We start from the raw sequence: 16,780 nt of genomic DNA, 5'->3' as shown, positions 1-16,780 counted from the left end.
TAGATAAGTAGTTTTTAGTACATGTATTTTATATATTTAATTTGACATTAATTATTATTGGTTTTTTTTTTTTTTAGTTGAGACATTTGTCAATTAAAGTGTCGATTTATTATACTGTCTTTAACACTGTTTGACTTTTTCATCATTTATTTTCATCATTATTCCGTACATTTACCCCATATTTTATTTTTTTAAATACAATTATTTTATTCAATACAAGTTTGTTTGTTGGGTGATAAAACAAGTACATACATACAACTTTAATAGATAATAATAAATTCAAATAAATGTATTTTCCTTGATGAAAAATAAAAATGAAAAAAAAAAATCAGGGAGAAAGGGGACCAAGTATTATTACAAGACAATATTTCGATTAGAAAAATTTCTTTTTAATTTTTATTTAAATATTATTTGATGGTATAAGTATATTTGTCATGCAAGCAAAAATTATATGAAAATATTAACAGTAAATTAGTTATAAAATTAAAAAAAATTAAAAGTAACCAAGAGACAAATAATATAGTAAGAAAATTCATGATATCGATGACCTTTGCATCGAAGACATCACTTGGTCTTGTTGAATATAAAATTGTTTATTCAAAGATATATAATAATAATAATAAACACATTATTTTTATTGTTTATCATAACACGTTGCATTTTTTAAAATAAAAATTAAATAATATTACGTAATTTAATCCCGGCATTATTCAAGTATATTAATTTAATAATCAATCAATCAATCAACATGTGGTCGAGGTTAATTTATTAATAAACAACAACAAAATTAATAATAACCCTAAAAACAAATTAAAAAATAAACATACCTTTTAAAGTGATAATTACTCCATAATCCAACGTGAATATTTTATTAACAAATTTGTTTAAATTTTATTTAGCAGAATTATTGTAATTAATAACTTGACATTATTTATTGTTTAAAAAATGCGACATAAATTATATTGTTTTTATTTATTTTTGTGTTATTGTTATTTATTTTTTGCAAATGGAGAGTAGATGTCGCGACCAGCTGATTGTTGTTCTCTCTCTGTGGGTCTCTCTCGCGTGTTGTGATAAATATTGTGTGTGTGTTAGTGTGGAGCTGTCAAAAAATATAACCTAAAAATTATACAATAACATTAAAGTTTGACAGGAGATAAAAGCTACAACAAAGTAAACAAGTAAATAAATAATTAAAATTGTTGAAAATATATAAATATAATTATTAAATATAATGGATGATTTACAAAAACTTGAAGAGGAGGCTAAAGCAACAGCAACAAAACATGTTATAAATATGTTACAACGTCCAGATCAATTGGAAAAAGTTGAACAATATAAACGTAGAATAAGTAGAAAAAAATCATCAGTTGAAACAATGTTAAAAACAGCAATGCAAAGTCAACTTGATGGTGTTAAAGTTGGTTTTGAACAATTAAAAAAATCACTAGAAAGTGTTAAAACAATTGAAGAAGAAATAAATTTAATTGGTAAATCATTTGGTTCAGCTGTTGAATTAAGTATTAAATTACAATCAGTACAAGATGAAAATATGCGTCATTCACAGTATGTTACTGCTAAAGAAAATTTAAAACATATATTTACTGTACCAGAAAGTGTTGAAAAAACAAAACAATGGATTAATGAAGGTAAATTACTACATGCACATCAAAGTTTAATGGATTTAGAAAATTCAAGAGATGATTTATTATATGAATTACATAAATTACCAAATCAGTCATTACCAGATAAAGTTATGTTAAAAGCATACTTTGAAGATGTTGAATTACTATCACAATTAATGGAAAAACAAATTAAACTTGTATTAAGTAGAACATTAAATATTGTTAGAAAAGAACCAACAGTTATTGTAACAGCATTAAGAATTATTGAAAGAGAAGAAAAAGCTGATGAATTTGCTGCTCAACGTTATCGTCAAAGTGGTTTTATGCCACCAGGTAGACCAAAAAAATGGAAAAATATGTCAATGAGTGTATTAGAAAAATCAGTATCACAAAAAATTGAAGGTACACAAGTTGTTGAACGTAATGATAATAAAATGTGGCTTGTAACATATTTAGAATTAACAAGACAATTATTACTTGAAGATTTAAGAGTTGTTAAAACATTATGTGGTCCATGTTTTCCACCAAAATATGATATTGTTAGAAAATTTGTTAAAATGTATCATACTAGTTTATCAGAACATTTAAAAGATATTATTGCAAATGGTCTTGAGGGTAATGAATTTGTAACACTTCTTGGTTGGATTATAAATACATATACTGGTAATGATTTAATGAAACATCCAGAATTAAATATTGATACAACACATCTTGGTCCATTATTGAGTGATGAAAAATTAAATGAATTACAAGAAAAATATTTAATAAATATGTGTAAAAATTATGATGATTGGTTAAAAAATACATTGGAAAGTGAAAAAGTTGATTGGTGGAAAGAACAACCACCTGATGTTGGTAAACAAGATATATATTATCATACATCAGCACCAATTATTATATTTCAAATGATTGATCAAAATTTACAAGTTACTAAAACAATTAGTAATGATTTAACAGCTAAAGCATTAATTGTTGCTATTGAACAAATAACAAAATATGGTTATATGTATAGATCAGCAATACTAGAATTTAAATCAAAACATTTTGATGATAGAAGTCAAGTACCATATTTTACACATCATATGATAACTGTTGTTAATAATTGTTTACAGTATGTTGATTTAGCACAACAAATGAAACAACATTATTGGATAACAAATTCAAGTGGTGATGCTGCTATTAAATTTGAGGCATTACTTGAACATTATCAACAATTAAGAAATAATGCTGCATCAATATTACTTGAAGAATCATTTCTTGATTTAGAGCCACAATTTCAAGATTTATTAACACCAAAATGGCTACAATCACGTATACCTGTTGAAACAATACGTGTTACACTTGAAGATTATTTTCAAGATTATAAACATTTAACACCTAAAAATTTTGAATATATTATAACAGAAGGACAAAATTTAATTGCCAAAAGATATATATCAGCAATGTTATCACGTAAAATATCATTAAAAACATATTCTGAATGTTTAATATGTATTAAAAAAATTATTGATGAAGCTGATGAATTAAAAAATTTTTTTATTAAAATTGCACCAAAAGTTGGTAATTTTGATTCACCATTTGAAATTATTAAAAAACTTGCTGAAGTATTAAAATGTGAAGATGCTGAAATGTTATCACTTGATCTTCATTCATTAGTTGAAAAATATCCTGATATTAGTGAAGATCATTTGGTAAGATTACTTAGTCTCAGAGGTGATATACCAAAAAGTGAAGCCAAGGAAAAAATTGTTTATCTATTGGAATCACAAAAAAATCGTAGAACAACAACACAAACAAATACAAATAGTATATTTAAACATATTATTTTTCAAGATAGCTTTTTAAGTTGGAAGCCTTGAGTTGATTTTAATATTAAATTATAAAAAATAAATATACATATATATTTATCTATTATTATTGTTTTTGTTTCTTAAAAAAAAACAACAACAACATTACCAGAATTTGCCTTATAATAATCATTTGACATTATATAACAATAATCATCAATATAATAAACAAACAAAAATTTTAAACAATTTATTTATTTATACCTGTTTGTGTGGCATCCTGTTTTATCAGCTATTGGTTAAGATTTTTTAAAATCCAATTGAATGATATGATGACAGTTCTCTGGTTGTGTGGTGATTTGTTGTGCAAGAACTATATAAAATTTCATAATTAAATAATTGTTATTTTGCTAAAACCAAAAACAGTTTAATCAATATATAAATAATTAAAAAAACATACATAAAATGCTATCAACAAGTCGTTTAGCATTGTCACTACGTAGACTTTTACAAAATCAATTTTATCGTGGTCTAACCTCAGAAGCTCAACCACACATAGAATCACCAGTTCAATCTGACAAAGGTAATTAAATAAAATCTTAAAAAATTCCTTGTTACAAATTTTCTCGTTAACTAATATAAAAAAAAATTTATTTACAGAAAAAAGTATTGTCATAACAAAATCTGGTCCAATAACATTATTTGGAATAAATAGAACATCAAAAAAAAATTGTCTTGATTCAATAGCAGTTGAAGAATTATCAGATGCTTTAAATACATTTGATGAAAATGATGAAACTGGTATTGGAATAATTCATGGTATTGGTGGTACATTTTGTTCAGGATTTGATTTAGATGAAATTGCTAAATCAAATGGTAATTTTGATAATCTTCCACACTTTAGTTCTTTGGTAAGTAATAAATCATTATCATCATTAAAAACAATAGTAATAATAACAATTAAAATTTTATTATAGTTTTCAAAAAGTGTATTGACAAAAAAACCACTAATTGCATCTATAAGTGGTTATGCAGTTGGTATGGGTTTTGAATTGGCATTAATGTGTGACATAAGAATTGTTGAAGAATCATCAAGATTAGGATTTTTAAATAAACGTTTTGGTATTCCAATAATGTGTGGTGGAACAGTTAGACTACCAGCAATGGTTGGTTATTCAAGAGCAATGGATCTTATATTAAGTGGACGTGAATTAACAAGTGAAGATGCTGTTAATTGGGGAATTGCAACTCGTGCAGTTGCATGTGGTGCAGGTAAATAGCAAACATCATATTTGCTATGTTGATATATTATTTATAAAATAAAATTTATGTTTCTTTAGCTTTAGGACAGTGTATAACATTAGCTCATTCAATTGTTAAATATCCACGTGCTGCTTCTGATGCTGATCGAGCTTCACTTAATTATGCTGTATTTGGCAGTAAACCCATTGAAGATTTATTAGAATTTGAAAAAACTAATGCTACTGATGGACTTCTTGATGAAGGTATCAAAGGGGCACAGAGATTTGTTGATGGTTTTGGTAGACATGGAAAAGCATCAAATATGAATACAACAAATGTTAGAAAATTTAAACAATTGGAAGATGATGTGTTGTGATAAAAAATTAATTTAAAAAGGTAAACAATAATTCCACCTAGTCATAAGTTTATTTTTGTTTTTTTTTTTTAAAATAAACATATGGAAAAATAAATAATTTAAAAATTTTTTTCATTTAGATAAATTAATTTTTGTATTTGAATTTTTCTTTTTATCTCCTTTTGGAGTTTTTGATGTACTTGTATTTTTATTATCTTCTATTTTCATTTCATCATCATTATCTGTTAAAATTAAAAATAAATATTTTTTATAAATTTAACATTTTAATGATGATAATAATAAATAATCTTCAACATACGTTTTCCTTTAACAAGTTGATAGATTTTATTATTTTGAAATATTTGTAAGCCTGATGTTGTTGGCTCAAACGATAATATATTCTTCAATTTACAAGCATCATCATCCCAGAAGTCAATCTCATCTGTTATACAATTTATCATTAAATAATATTTTCTCTCTCAAAGAAAGTTTATTTATATATTTTTTTACCATCAAGGGATGTTAATTCTCGTACGTAATCGATTATCATACCAACTGGACAGTTGATATTGATCAATGTCTCTTTCACCCCGGAAGCAATGTCGTTTAAATAACCACCTTCACTACTGGCGCCATGCTGTGAATTATCTGTAATATTATAATATTAACCATGAATTGTTAACGTCCCATTAAAATCACACAATTTATTCATAAATTATTTATTTTTTTTTTTTTCTTCAATTACTGACTAACCTGAATTATTATTCGAGTATTTTAGTTTAATTATCGTTGTCATGATGTAAATAAAAAAAACAAACAAATACTATAGATGAAAGATAAATAAAAATAAAAAAAAAAATTTAATGTGAAATAAAAATTTACAACTAGCAATTGACTTTGATATTCTTGAGCTGTTGCAAAGTCGTTGAACGTATCATTTGATGAGCTACATATGTGGCCCCAGTGCTCATCAATTTATCTAGATTCAGTGCTCATTAGAACGATACAAATGTAAAGTGTGGGATGTCATGTCGATTTATCTAAAATTACGTAATCATGTTTCTTGTGACGTACTAACTAATCAATGTTCATGTAAATACAAAAAAAGTATTAAACCAATATATTTTTTTGTATAAAATAATACATTGAAGTTGTTTTTAATATTAAAATAAATTTAACTTCAATTTTTTTTTAAACTCCAGCTAGTAAAATATTGATCATTATTACAATTTCTAACTGTCAATTATTTATTTTTCAATTTCTGATGCAATTATATTTCGTAGTAATGATGCTTGGTTTTTTTTTTTTTTATTGACACACTTCACTTTGTATAAATTTTTTTTTAAATTCTCCTCATATTTAATTCAACATGCAAAATAAATGTTGGAATAAACAATGTGCCTCAATAAATTTCAACACTATTATTATTATTGTTTTTGTTTTTTTTTTTTTATAAATAATATTGAAAAGGATAATGGTGAAAAAAAAAAAACACAATTTTGAAGTGAAAACTTTTTAATTTTAATTAATATTTTTTTTAATAAATGTGGTATTATATTTTTATTTAATTGGTGAAAGTAATACGAGTTTAAAAAAGAAAAAAAAAAAAAAACGTACTGTTGCAGGATTCTCGAGTTTATTCGGTTAAATCTTGGTGATGAAATGAATGCAGGTGGCGGTGTGCATTGTTGCACAATTTTAATCCCTCTTCATTCCTTATATTAAACAAACAAAAGAGATACAAAAGAATCTTTCTTACCTTTATTAAAATATATCTCTTTATTTTTTATTTTTTTTTTTTTTGCAGTGGGAAAAACTTTGACGTCACAGTGAATGTCTAAAGACTTGAAGTGTTATATTTATCGTATCAAAATTATTACGATTATGCTTTTTGATATGACTAAAAAAGCTGTTACAGATTTATTTTATCTCACAGTATTTTATTGTCAATGTGGTATTCGTTGAGTGAATCAACGTGAATATTAAATTACAATTTATGCAATTGTTAATTTACACTTAGTTACTCTTCTTTTGAGGCCAAAAATATGTAATACATTTTTTTTTTTTTTTTCTGTTAAAAAAGTCATGTAAAATATTAACATACTTTTTTTTTATTATATACCCTTTTGAATGTTTTTAAAAAAAATTTTTAAATTAACTTTGACACGAGAGTTAAATTTTTCATATATGAAATTAAATAATAAAATTAATTTGGCATGTTTGTTTTAAATAATTAACATCATGTTAAAATATTTAATAGCAAAAATATAATAAAGCATTAAATCGAGTTTTAAATTAAAACAAAATTACTTGGTAAATATTCGCGTGTGATGTCCACGACTTTTAGTGTTTTTTAAAAATATTTTTACATCAGTCTGAATGAATAATAAAGATAGCATATTGCACTTGCTTGTGAATGTTAAATTCAATGATAATCCTGTTTCGTAATTTGTGGTGTTTTTAACTGTTTGATGTTGAAGCTAAGATTGTATTAAATTTCATGATCCACACGTATTTTTTTTATATTTTAAATATTGTATATAATCGACATTGCATACATGGCATTTGAGGTATTAAAAGTTATACATTATACATAAAATGAAGGGAACCCTTTCACGAATAGCCGAAGGCCCCTCAATTTAAAAACCATTGTTCTTGTTGTTAATAAACTTTGTTTGATATTTAATTTAAAAAATTTTATAAAACAGAAATATATTAATAAATATTTTTATTTATTAACACATAAAAAACAATATATTATTTTTCAATAAAATTAAAAATCAAACAAACAAATTGACTTTAATAAAATGCTTAAATCAAATATGATTTTATCAGGGTGAGGCAAAACTATAAAACGTGTACTAGAATTTTCTTTGTATCATATTTTTTTCTATCTGATATATTATGAAAAAATTTTTAATAATAATTAAATTCATTCTTTGTATTCATGAACTATGACGATGCAATTTGTTCATTTTTCTTTGAAAAAAAATTACAATTAAATGACAAGTATTATAAAATATTAATCGAATTTAAAAATCAATTGATCTGTCATTCTCAAATGATTAATATTATAATTTTCTTTTTTTTCTACGCATATCCATTTAAATAATTATTGCAAATGTAATTTTAAAATTACTTTAAACATGAATTACGTTCAAGTAGTAAATTTTATATTTAAAATGATTTAAATATTTATGTCTAAAATGTGTCAGAGAAAATTATTATTAAAATAAGACGTTAAAATTTTTTAATCATACAGTCATTTTATGATTTTTTAAATATAAAATTTAAATTAAATTTCCATATTTATCAAGTGTCCTATACCATTTATATCTTTTAAAATTTTTTTTTCATTTTTATTATCAAATCTGCTTTAAATTTAATTTAATTTTTTTGAATTTCCCGCTGTTTCTTTTTTCAAATCGAAAAATCGATTATGTAAATTAATATATCGACTGCGATAATCGCCATTTTGAGAGTCGAAAAAATAAAGTCGCTTGCATGACGTCATTCAAAATGTCGGTGAATATTATTTTGAGCGGGCGTCTTTAGTTATCGGTTTAGTGAATCTTGTGAAATCCTTTAATTATAAATAAAAGTGCTGTTAATTTATATAAAAAAAAATTCCTGAATGATCAACGAACAAGAAGGTATATATTTTTTTACATATCAATGCTTTTATTTTTCGTTAAAATGATAAAAGAAATGCGACATTTAGACCGGTTAAATTGGCGTCGTTTTGTTTGTTTTTTTTTTTTTTTTACTCCAATTTGTAGTTTTATCAAACAATGAATTAGTTATTATTTAATATGAGGCAAGCCGAAAAATTATATAAATATAATTGTCAATAGAATTAGTGTAGATATTGATTGTTTTTATTAATTATTTTATTTATTTTCTTTGGCGAGTGCATATGACATGAGCCATCAGAGCCAAGACTTAGTGTTGATTGCAAATGACATTATAACTAATTAATTAATCAGCAAAATATTTTAACAATGCAATATTTTAAATACTTTTTAATATTAAAAATAATCAAGATCATTTAAAACGGTATTTATAAATGAAATTGTATTTTATTTTTTTTTATCATTACAGCATGCTTTTTTAGTGTCAACAACATTCAAAGGAAAATATATTTTTTGCTCACATGACATGGTAAAAGAGTAGAAAAATAATATCAAAAAAATCTTAACACATCTATTGACATTGTTTTGATAGAAGATATTTTAATTAATGATGAATTAAACAGTAATAATAGCAGGCTGTATAATTTTGATTTACTTGGAAATTTATAATTGTTGAGATTATCAACACTGTCACCAATAAATCATCATCATCATCATCATCATCATCATATAAAGGAGCTAGGTTATTTTGATAATTTTAATTGTGTTGTTGTCATCATTATTACTCATCTTGTATTGAAGTAATAATTTTTTTATTCAGTTGCGACCCTTTTGTTCTTCAACAACTGTTTTTGTTGTTATTTTTTTGTCATTGCATTCTTTGACATTTATTTTCCAAGTGTATCAAATTAATTTATGATTTATCAATTATCGTTGATAAATCATTTTCCAATCATGTATTTCAAGATAACACATTTGTTGTCTTTGTAATAGTGATGAATCTTCATTCAATATATTTGATATTTTTAGTATTATCATTTGATTCAAAGTTTATAAATTTATTTTACTTATTTGAACAAATAAATAGTGATGATAAAGATTCAAGAAAATTTTCATCATGAATTTTATTAAAATTTATATTGTAACATGTTCATTTACATATTTGAATGTACATTGAACAATCAAACCAACCAACTGATGCACAACTTTCGCTTCAATTTTTCTTCGGCTCTTATGATGTTGTCATTGTTAATTTTTTTTCTATTCAATAAATGATTCCAATACAATTCGTAACATATCTTTTTTAATCAACATATCAATTACTATTTTTGGATAATTCACATGAAAGCAAAACCATGTGAAACATTTACTTGAAACATAAATATAATAAAAGAAAATTTTAGCTTTATTATATCACAATAAAATAATCTTGATATTAAATTATTGTGTTAAATTGCAACATATCGTAGAAAAAAAATAAAAAAAAAATTGAAAATACAGTATGAATGAGAATGGGTAAAATAGACTCGTTACAGAATAACTTATAATACACGACAAAATACCAGGTCAATCGTCACTATAAAAATCGAGTTCAAGGACTCAACGACCATCAAGTTTTTCATATTGTTTAAATTTATATATTTTTCATTAATTTAATTAACTCGAAAATTTAAAATTAAAAAATATTTATTTAAAAAAATTAAAATCAACTATATAAAAATTATTTAATTAAAACATTTTGCTTATAATTATTTATATATCAAATGAGGAATAAAAAATATATATTTTTTTTTCAAGTTTGAGGTGAAAAAAAAAAAAAATAAAAATTATCTGGGCAATAGAAAGGGTCTCTCTCTCTATTTACTTGCAAGGCCATGCAAGTAAAAGTGCAAATGTAGGTTGTAACATGGCTTGAGGCAAGCCTTCTGTTATCCTCTCATGTATTAACTCTCATGCCTTGGCAATAGTTTTTTTCGTGGATTGTAATAAGTGGATGAGACTTCATATTCTCAGTATTTATATATTCTTATTGTACAATATTTTCAACACTTAAATTCCAACATTTTCTCATACATACACATTTTATTATTCAATAAATTTTTTTTTTTTACTTATTTATTTATATCCATCATGAAATATATAAATAAAATAATCTTCATAAATAATAAAATATTTTTTTTATTAAATTTTCAATCAATAATATCATTTAACATTTGAAAAGGTTCATTTTTATTTTTGTAAATCATTTTTCAAATATATATTATCACAAGTTTGTGCTAATAAATTAGAGGTGTTGAAGGAAAAAAAAAAAGAACAATTATTACAGCACAGTGTTTTATGTTCTAGAAAATAAATTTAAAAAAAATATATAATGAGGAAAAAAAGTGGTAATACAGAAATAAATAAAATCTTGATACATTTATGTACAGAAATTTACAAGTCGTAGGTGTTTTGAATTTTCTTGAGAATTATACAGCGGATGTCTTTTTATCATCAGTAGAGTTGTTATTTATTTTATTTATATATTTTTTTTTTTTTTGTATGTTTGTGACGTGAACAAACCTTGATAAACCAGTCTGTACCCTTTGCTTAAGTGACTTGGGTTACGACCAAGCCTCCAACAACAACGATATAAAATCGACGTAAGAAGAAATACCATATAATCTCTTTGGTCATGTTTATGTGTATAAAAGTGCACCAGCCATACACGGAATCCCGGATCTTGTTTTATATATCTCTATGCATATTGATTATTACTTGACTTGGTTGATATTTTACAGCCCTTGTACACTGATGCCCATCAAGTGTTGACCATGAATATATTTCCATTTGTTTTTAATATTACATTTAAAAAATAAAACATTTCACAATATCTATAAATTATTTTATTATTTAAAGATTTATTTTACAATTGTATTTTTGATTTGATGTCAACGTTTAAAATGTTTAATATTTCTTGTGGTTTTTTAATGTACCATTTTTTATTTCGTGATTAATTTACTTGAACAATTTTCTACATAATATATGCTGAAAATAGCTATTTAGAATATATATATTTATAAAATTTCTTTACATACATTAAACTGTAATAAAAGTTTCTTTTATAAATTAAATATTATTGTATAATTTGTATTATTTTTATTATTCATATTTATTCATCTTTGGGTTAGTGTTATTTTAAAGAATATATTACAAGTTTGCTCAAACTTTTTCGTTTATAAATGTTGAAAATTTTGATTTTATTATGATTTGAAATTTTGTGAATTTAATTTTCATGAATGACAACATCAAGTTATTTAAGATTGTCTTTTTTTTTAAATTTATTCGTACAGAATAATTTAAACTAACTCTTGAAATAATTTAATTTTTTTTTTTTTTATAAATGAAATTAATATATAAACACATTGTTTTTATTTTTTTAAAGTTAATAGTCCTTTAAATATCCTTTTGTTTTTTTAAAGAAAAAAACTGTTATTTAACTAGAAACAAAAAAAAAAATTCAAAGTCATGACCTAATTTGATTTTATCATCGGTGTTCATTTATAAAAAAAAAAAAAAATGATCATTCAATAAAGAAAGAAAAGTGTCAAATACATATTTCGTTAAATTGCTGTATAAAATTCCACAGGACACGATAAAATTAATTACATATTTTTATTTATTTATTTATTTATTTATTTATTTTTTCATCAACAATAAATTGTTACATAACAATATTGTAAGAGCAATCGTTTTAGATAGCTGTCCAATTTTCTCATATAAAATGTGACTACGTGCGTCTCAAAATTCCTGGATAAATATCCCGATGCTCCAATAGTTTCAATGTTGACATCTGTCATTTACAGATTAATTCTTATCTCAACAAAATCTATTTATAAAAAATATATATATATTCTATATTAATAATTAACAATGGTCTATTAAAATAAATTTAAAATAAAATCAATAATACGATTTACTTGGGGATAAAAGTTTTTAAATATATCCATCATCTGGAAATATAAAATTCAATTAAAATTATTTTCTTATTATTTGTTTTTTAATTAATAAATAAAATTAAAGTTATTAAATAAAAAAAAATATAAATAAAATATTATTTATCACAGAAGAATTAATTAATTAATCATTTATGCGAGTATGATGCTTGATAAATTAATAGATTATCTAAATATAAATATATAACTACTTTCACGTAATGTTAAGTAAAAGCCTGTTGTAATATATCGAAATATGTTGGATGCCATGTCTCGGGTATCTCAATAAATCTTACAATTCAACTGGGCTCATCATCCACTCGCGATTATCGTTTAACATAAAATATTTTTTATTTATTATTTGTTTTTATTTTATTTTATGAACACATAAATATCTTACCAAGCCATATGAAAGTAGATCTTTATATATATGCATTAGTATTTAGTAGTTGAATAATAATAAAGTATATATACAAGAAAACAAATTATAAGATGAGTGAAAAGTGAAAGAAAATTATTATAGCTATATAGAATCTTGAATTAATCTTGTCTTACACAAAAAAAAAAAAAAAAAAAATTCATTTAAACTATGAAGAAAACTAAGCCAATGATAAATTAATCCATCTTTATAATAAACTTCCGGATCTGTTTAATTTATTTTCTTTATTTTTCTCGATTTATTTATTAATTTTTCCTCAAATTAAAAATTGACTATTCATTAACTTGTCATGTTTTTTTTTATTTTATTTTTCATTATATATTTATAATTTTAATATTTATAAAATAATTATATAGTTTTTTATGTTTTAACGATATATGAAAATAAAATACTATTGGCTAATATTTGAAATGTAATTATATTGTACGACAATTAACAAGTTTATATATGGATTTATGTTTTTTTAAATGGAAATTTTAAACAAGAGACTTTATATGATATTTTAGTCCCAATTGCCTGGAGTTTAGTTTCAATATTCTTACGTCGTTGAGTGATTCAATTGAAAAAATAAAATACATTTTCCGTGGGAAAGATTCTCGTCTTTCACCGATAATACCACATAGCTCCCATTATTATTTATCCTTTAAGTTTTTTTAATTTTATTATTATTATTTATGAAATTTTTTTTTTTAACTCACACATATTTTTTTTCTTTTTATAATATTTCATCGACCTGTTATTATGCAATAATTTTTATGTCGCAAGTATTCATTTTTTTATTATTATTTATGGTATTATATTTATAGATACCAATTGAGAGTTATCACGTGCTCAGAATTTTATCCTCACGTTAGATAATTTTGTGTATCATCATTTCTTTTATGTTTTTCTATTTAAAAACTTTAGTAAATTTTTTTTTTTTATATTTATCAAATAATTTGCGAATCATTATTTTTCTTTTCAAATTGAAGTTTTCGCGAGAATTATTATTTATGACCTGAGGGATAAAAAAAATTTTTCTATGTCATTGAATTTCAAAGTTGTGAGATACTTATTGTTGACAGTTGACCAAGTCCTGAGGGAATTCAATCAATTGAACACATAATGTATATAGTTGAGGGTATAAATAAAATCTCTGGTAAATTTTTTTATTATTTTTTTTATTTTTATTGAAGGTAACTTATTCCCCCTTAGTGAAAGTTCACATTAGAAAATATATATAAACGATTAATTTTTTTGATCTAAACAATTTGTCGTAACTGCACTTTGTGCGCAGTAATATCCTTCTTGATAATTTAAACATTTTTCCCCTTAGGGTCCCCGAATAAAGTCAATTACATTTTTATTTTTTTCAATCTTGAGATATCATCAACTATATACAAATGATTTCATAAAACTCTTAAGAAATATTATTGTATTACATTATAAATATTTTCTTGCTATATTATTTATTTATTTATTTATTTTTTATTTCACATTTTTATTATTACTGTTATTTTCTTTGTTTAATTTTTTTTTTTTTTTTGTTATGAGTGTCAAGCTATTTATGGTACTTATTTATTTAGTTTTTTTACGAAATATCAATTTGCTTGAATGTTTTGTCTTTGTTGAAATAATGAGACTGTTTATTTCAAATGAAATATTTTAAATTGTTTGGGATTGTTTTTAAAACACTCGTTTTATGTGACAAAATTTTTTTAATTTTTATTCTTTACAAATTGACGACTTATACTATATCAGAAATTTTATTGTTTCTATGGAAAAATTAATGTGCAATTAAATAAACAATGAATTATGATAATTAAAAAATTAAATAAATTATCAAATATAATTTTAATTGAAACAAGCAATGTTAATAATTGTATTGATATATTATTTTTTTTTTATATGAGTTATATGGTTTATCATTAAACTATATATACAAATCTAAATGTCGAGTTCATTAAAAATGAGTTTATTAACATGCGTCAGTTAAAACCGCATGTATTTTTTGTTATTTATTTTTCTTGAATTACAAGGTTATTCATTTTTAAATACATAAATTAAAATGTGATACGATTATTCGATGATTATTTTAAACATTTATGATAAACTAATTAGCTTTGCAGTTTGCAATTTAATAAATTTATTGTTTTTTATAAAAAACAAAAAATATTATAAATAAATTTATCAATTTCTGAAGAAAAACAATTTTTTTTTTTCTGTATTCGATTGAAAAATAATTAAATTTAAGCGTGAAAAATATCGATAAATTAAGTTTAATTAAAAACAAGTTTTTTCGGTTAATATATTGTTGATTTAAAAATATCGAACTTCCTGGATGATTTTTTAATTTTTTTCTTGTCATTGAAAAATATTTATAAAACGATAAACAAAGTAATATATATAAATAAACATTAATCACAAACTTTTTAAAATAAAATTCACCCTTTCAATTGCTGCGTAACTTTGAAATCTTAATGTTTGTAATGTTTATTTATTTTTTATATTAAAAATATATATAGTTAAATAAAATTCATGATAATAGATTAAAACTTTCTTTTCTATGTTAACTTAATGTTATTTTACTTGAATGGTCATGTTGCAAATGCGTGTTTTATATTTTTTTTTTTAAACGCATCAACAAAACCAACATAATACTCAGATTGTTCATGTTCGATAATAGCTCTCCCTAACTAAAGCCTTTATAACCAATGAAAAATTTTATTTTATTTAAATAAAAATTCTTGCTTATTTGTTTTTTTTTTCATATTGATTAATGTTTATATCAATATAATAAATCAGGAAGACTATTTTCCATCAATTTTACAAGTCAAAAGTCATTGAAAAATATCCATGAGTTGGTTCATTTTGTGGTAGCTCAATTTATTTACCTATTAAATTAATTATCAAACCAAAAAATACATTAGAAAATAAGATATTAAATTTTTAAATAATAATCATTAAATAGCTATCTAATTTTAATTATATTTTAATCAAAAAATAACTTAAAATATTAAGTCACTTAAATAATTCAAATGCAAATTTGTTTTTTTTTTTTCTTTTCTTATTATTTATTAATTTTTTTTCTTTTTTTAACAGTAATATATAATCGTTACAATAATAAAGATAATAATAAACATTATACAATAAAACTAAAAATATATTTAAATATATATATATTGATTTTTGAAATTATTCATCTACAATATTTTTTATTTTTTAACATACAAGCATCGTTGCCCTCGTGACTACTTTCTCTGCAACAGGTGTCATTGTAATTATGCTAAAAATTTCTTTTTTTACATGTGACAGACTTGTCAATTTGACTAAAAAAAAATAATTAATTATTATAATAACAATAATGATAATAATAATGTCATTATTTTGTCTGTGAATTTTCATTTTTTTTGTTTTTTACCATCAATAATAATTCGTGTGCATATAATTTATAAGTTGAAAGTTAAATATTAGTATTAATTTTAAATCATCGATAATTCAACAAATTTATTGAGATAAAATTTTCTTTGTATTTTATGTTTATATAACTTATTTGAAAATAAGAGAAAAAAAAAAAACTTGCAGTCTCATGTTTTGATTTTTTTATTTTTCTATAATTTACTTTTCTTTTTAAATTTGATAACGTCGAATTATCGGATTTAACAGCCCGATAATAATAAATAGTTGTATATTAAGTATGTATTAATACAGCAAAACCTCACGTGTATATTTTTTAAACTATACGTA

General features: G+C 22.7%; 2 protein-coding genes across 3 annotated transcripts in view; both read left to right on the top strand.

Moving 5' to 3' along the window:
* Positions 1-1,035: 1,035 nt before the first annotated feature.
* Positions 1,036-3,587, top strand: LOC122852478 (exocyst complex component 3). Its single transcript, XM_044152316.1, has one exon. The coding sequence runs from the start codon at positions 1,235-1,237 to the stop codon at positions 3,482-3,484; it is 2,250 nt and encodes a 749-aa protein (XP_044008251.1). The 5' UTR covers positions 1,036-1,234; the 3' UTR covers positions 3,485-3,587.
* Positions 3,588-3,873: 286 nt separating this feature from the next.
* LOC122852501 (probable enoyl-CoA hydratase) overlaps positions 3,874-16,780 on the top strand; it is a 70,782-nt gene continuing 57,875 nt past the window's right edge. For both annotated transcript variants that reach the window (XR_006373824.1, XM_044152366.1), the window contains exons 1-4: positions 3,874-3,995; positions 4,073-4,323; positions 4,390-4,684; positions 4,753-5,050. Coding sequence is in view for 1 of the 2 variants with exons in the window: in XM_044152366.1 (XP_044008301.1) it covers positions 3,878-3,995; positions 4,073-4,323; positions 4,390-4,684; positions 4,753-5,030 (942 nt within the window). In the remaining variant the exon portion in view is untranslated. The remainder of the gene's footprint in view (positions 3,996-4,072; positions 4,324-4,389; positions 4,685-4,752; positions 5,051-16,780) is intronic.

This window comes from Aphidius gifuensis, linkage group LG3 (assembly GCF_014905175.1).
Source record: "Aphidius gifuensis isolate YNYX2018 linkage group LG3, ASM1490517v1, whole genome shotgun sequence".
NCBI lineage: Eukaryota > Metazoa > Arthropoda > Insecta > Hymenoptera > Braconidae > Aphidius > Aphidius gifuensis.
This window is presented reverse-complemented; position numbering and strand designations above follow the sequence as displayed.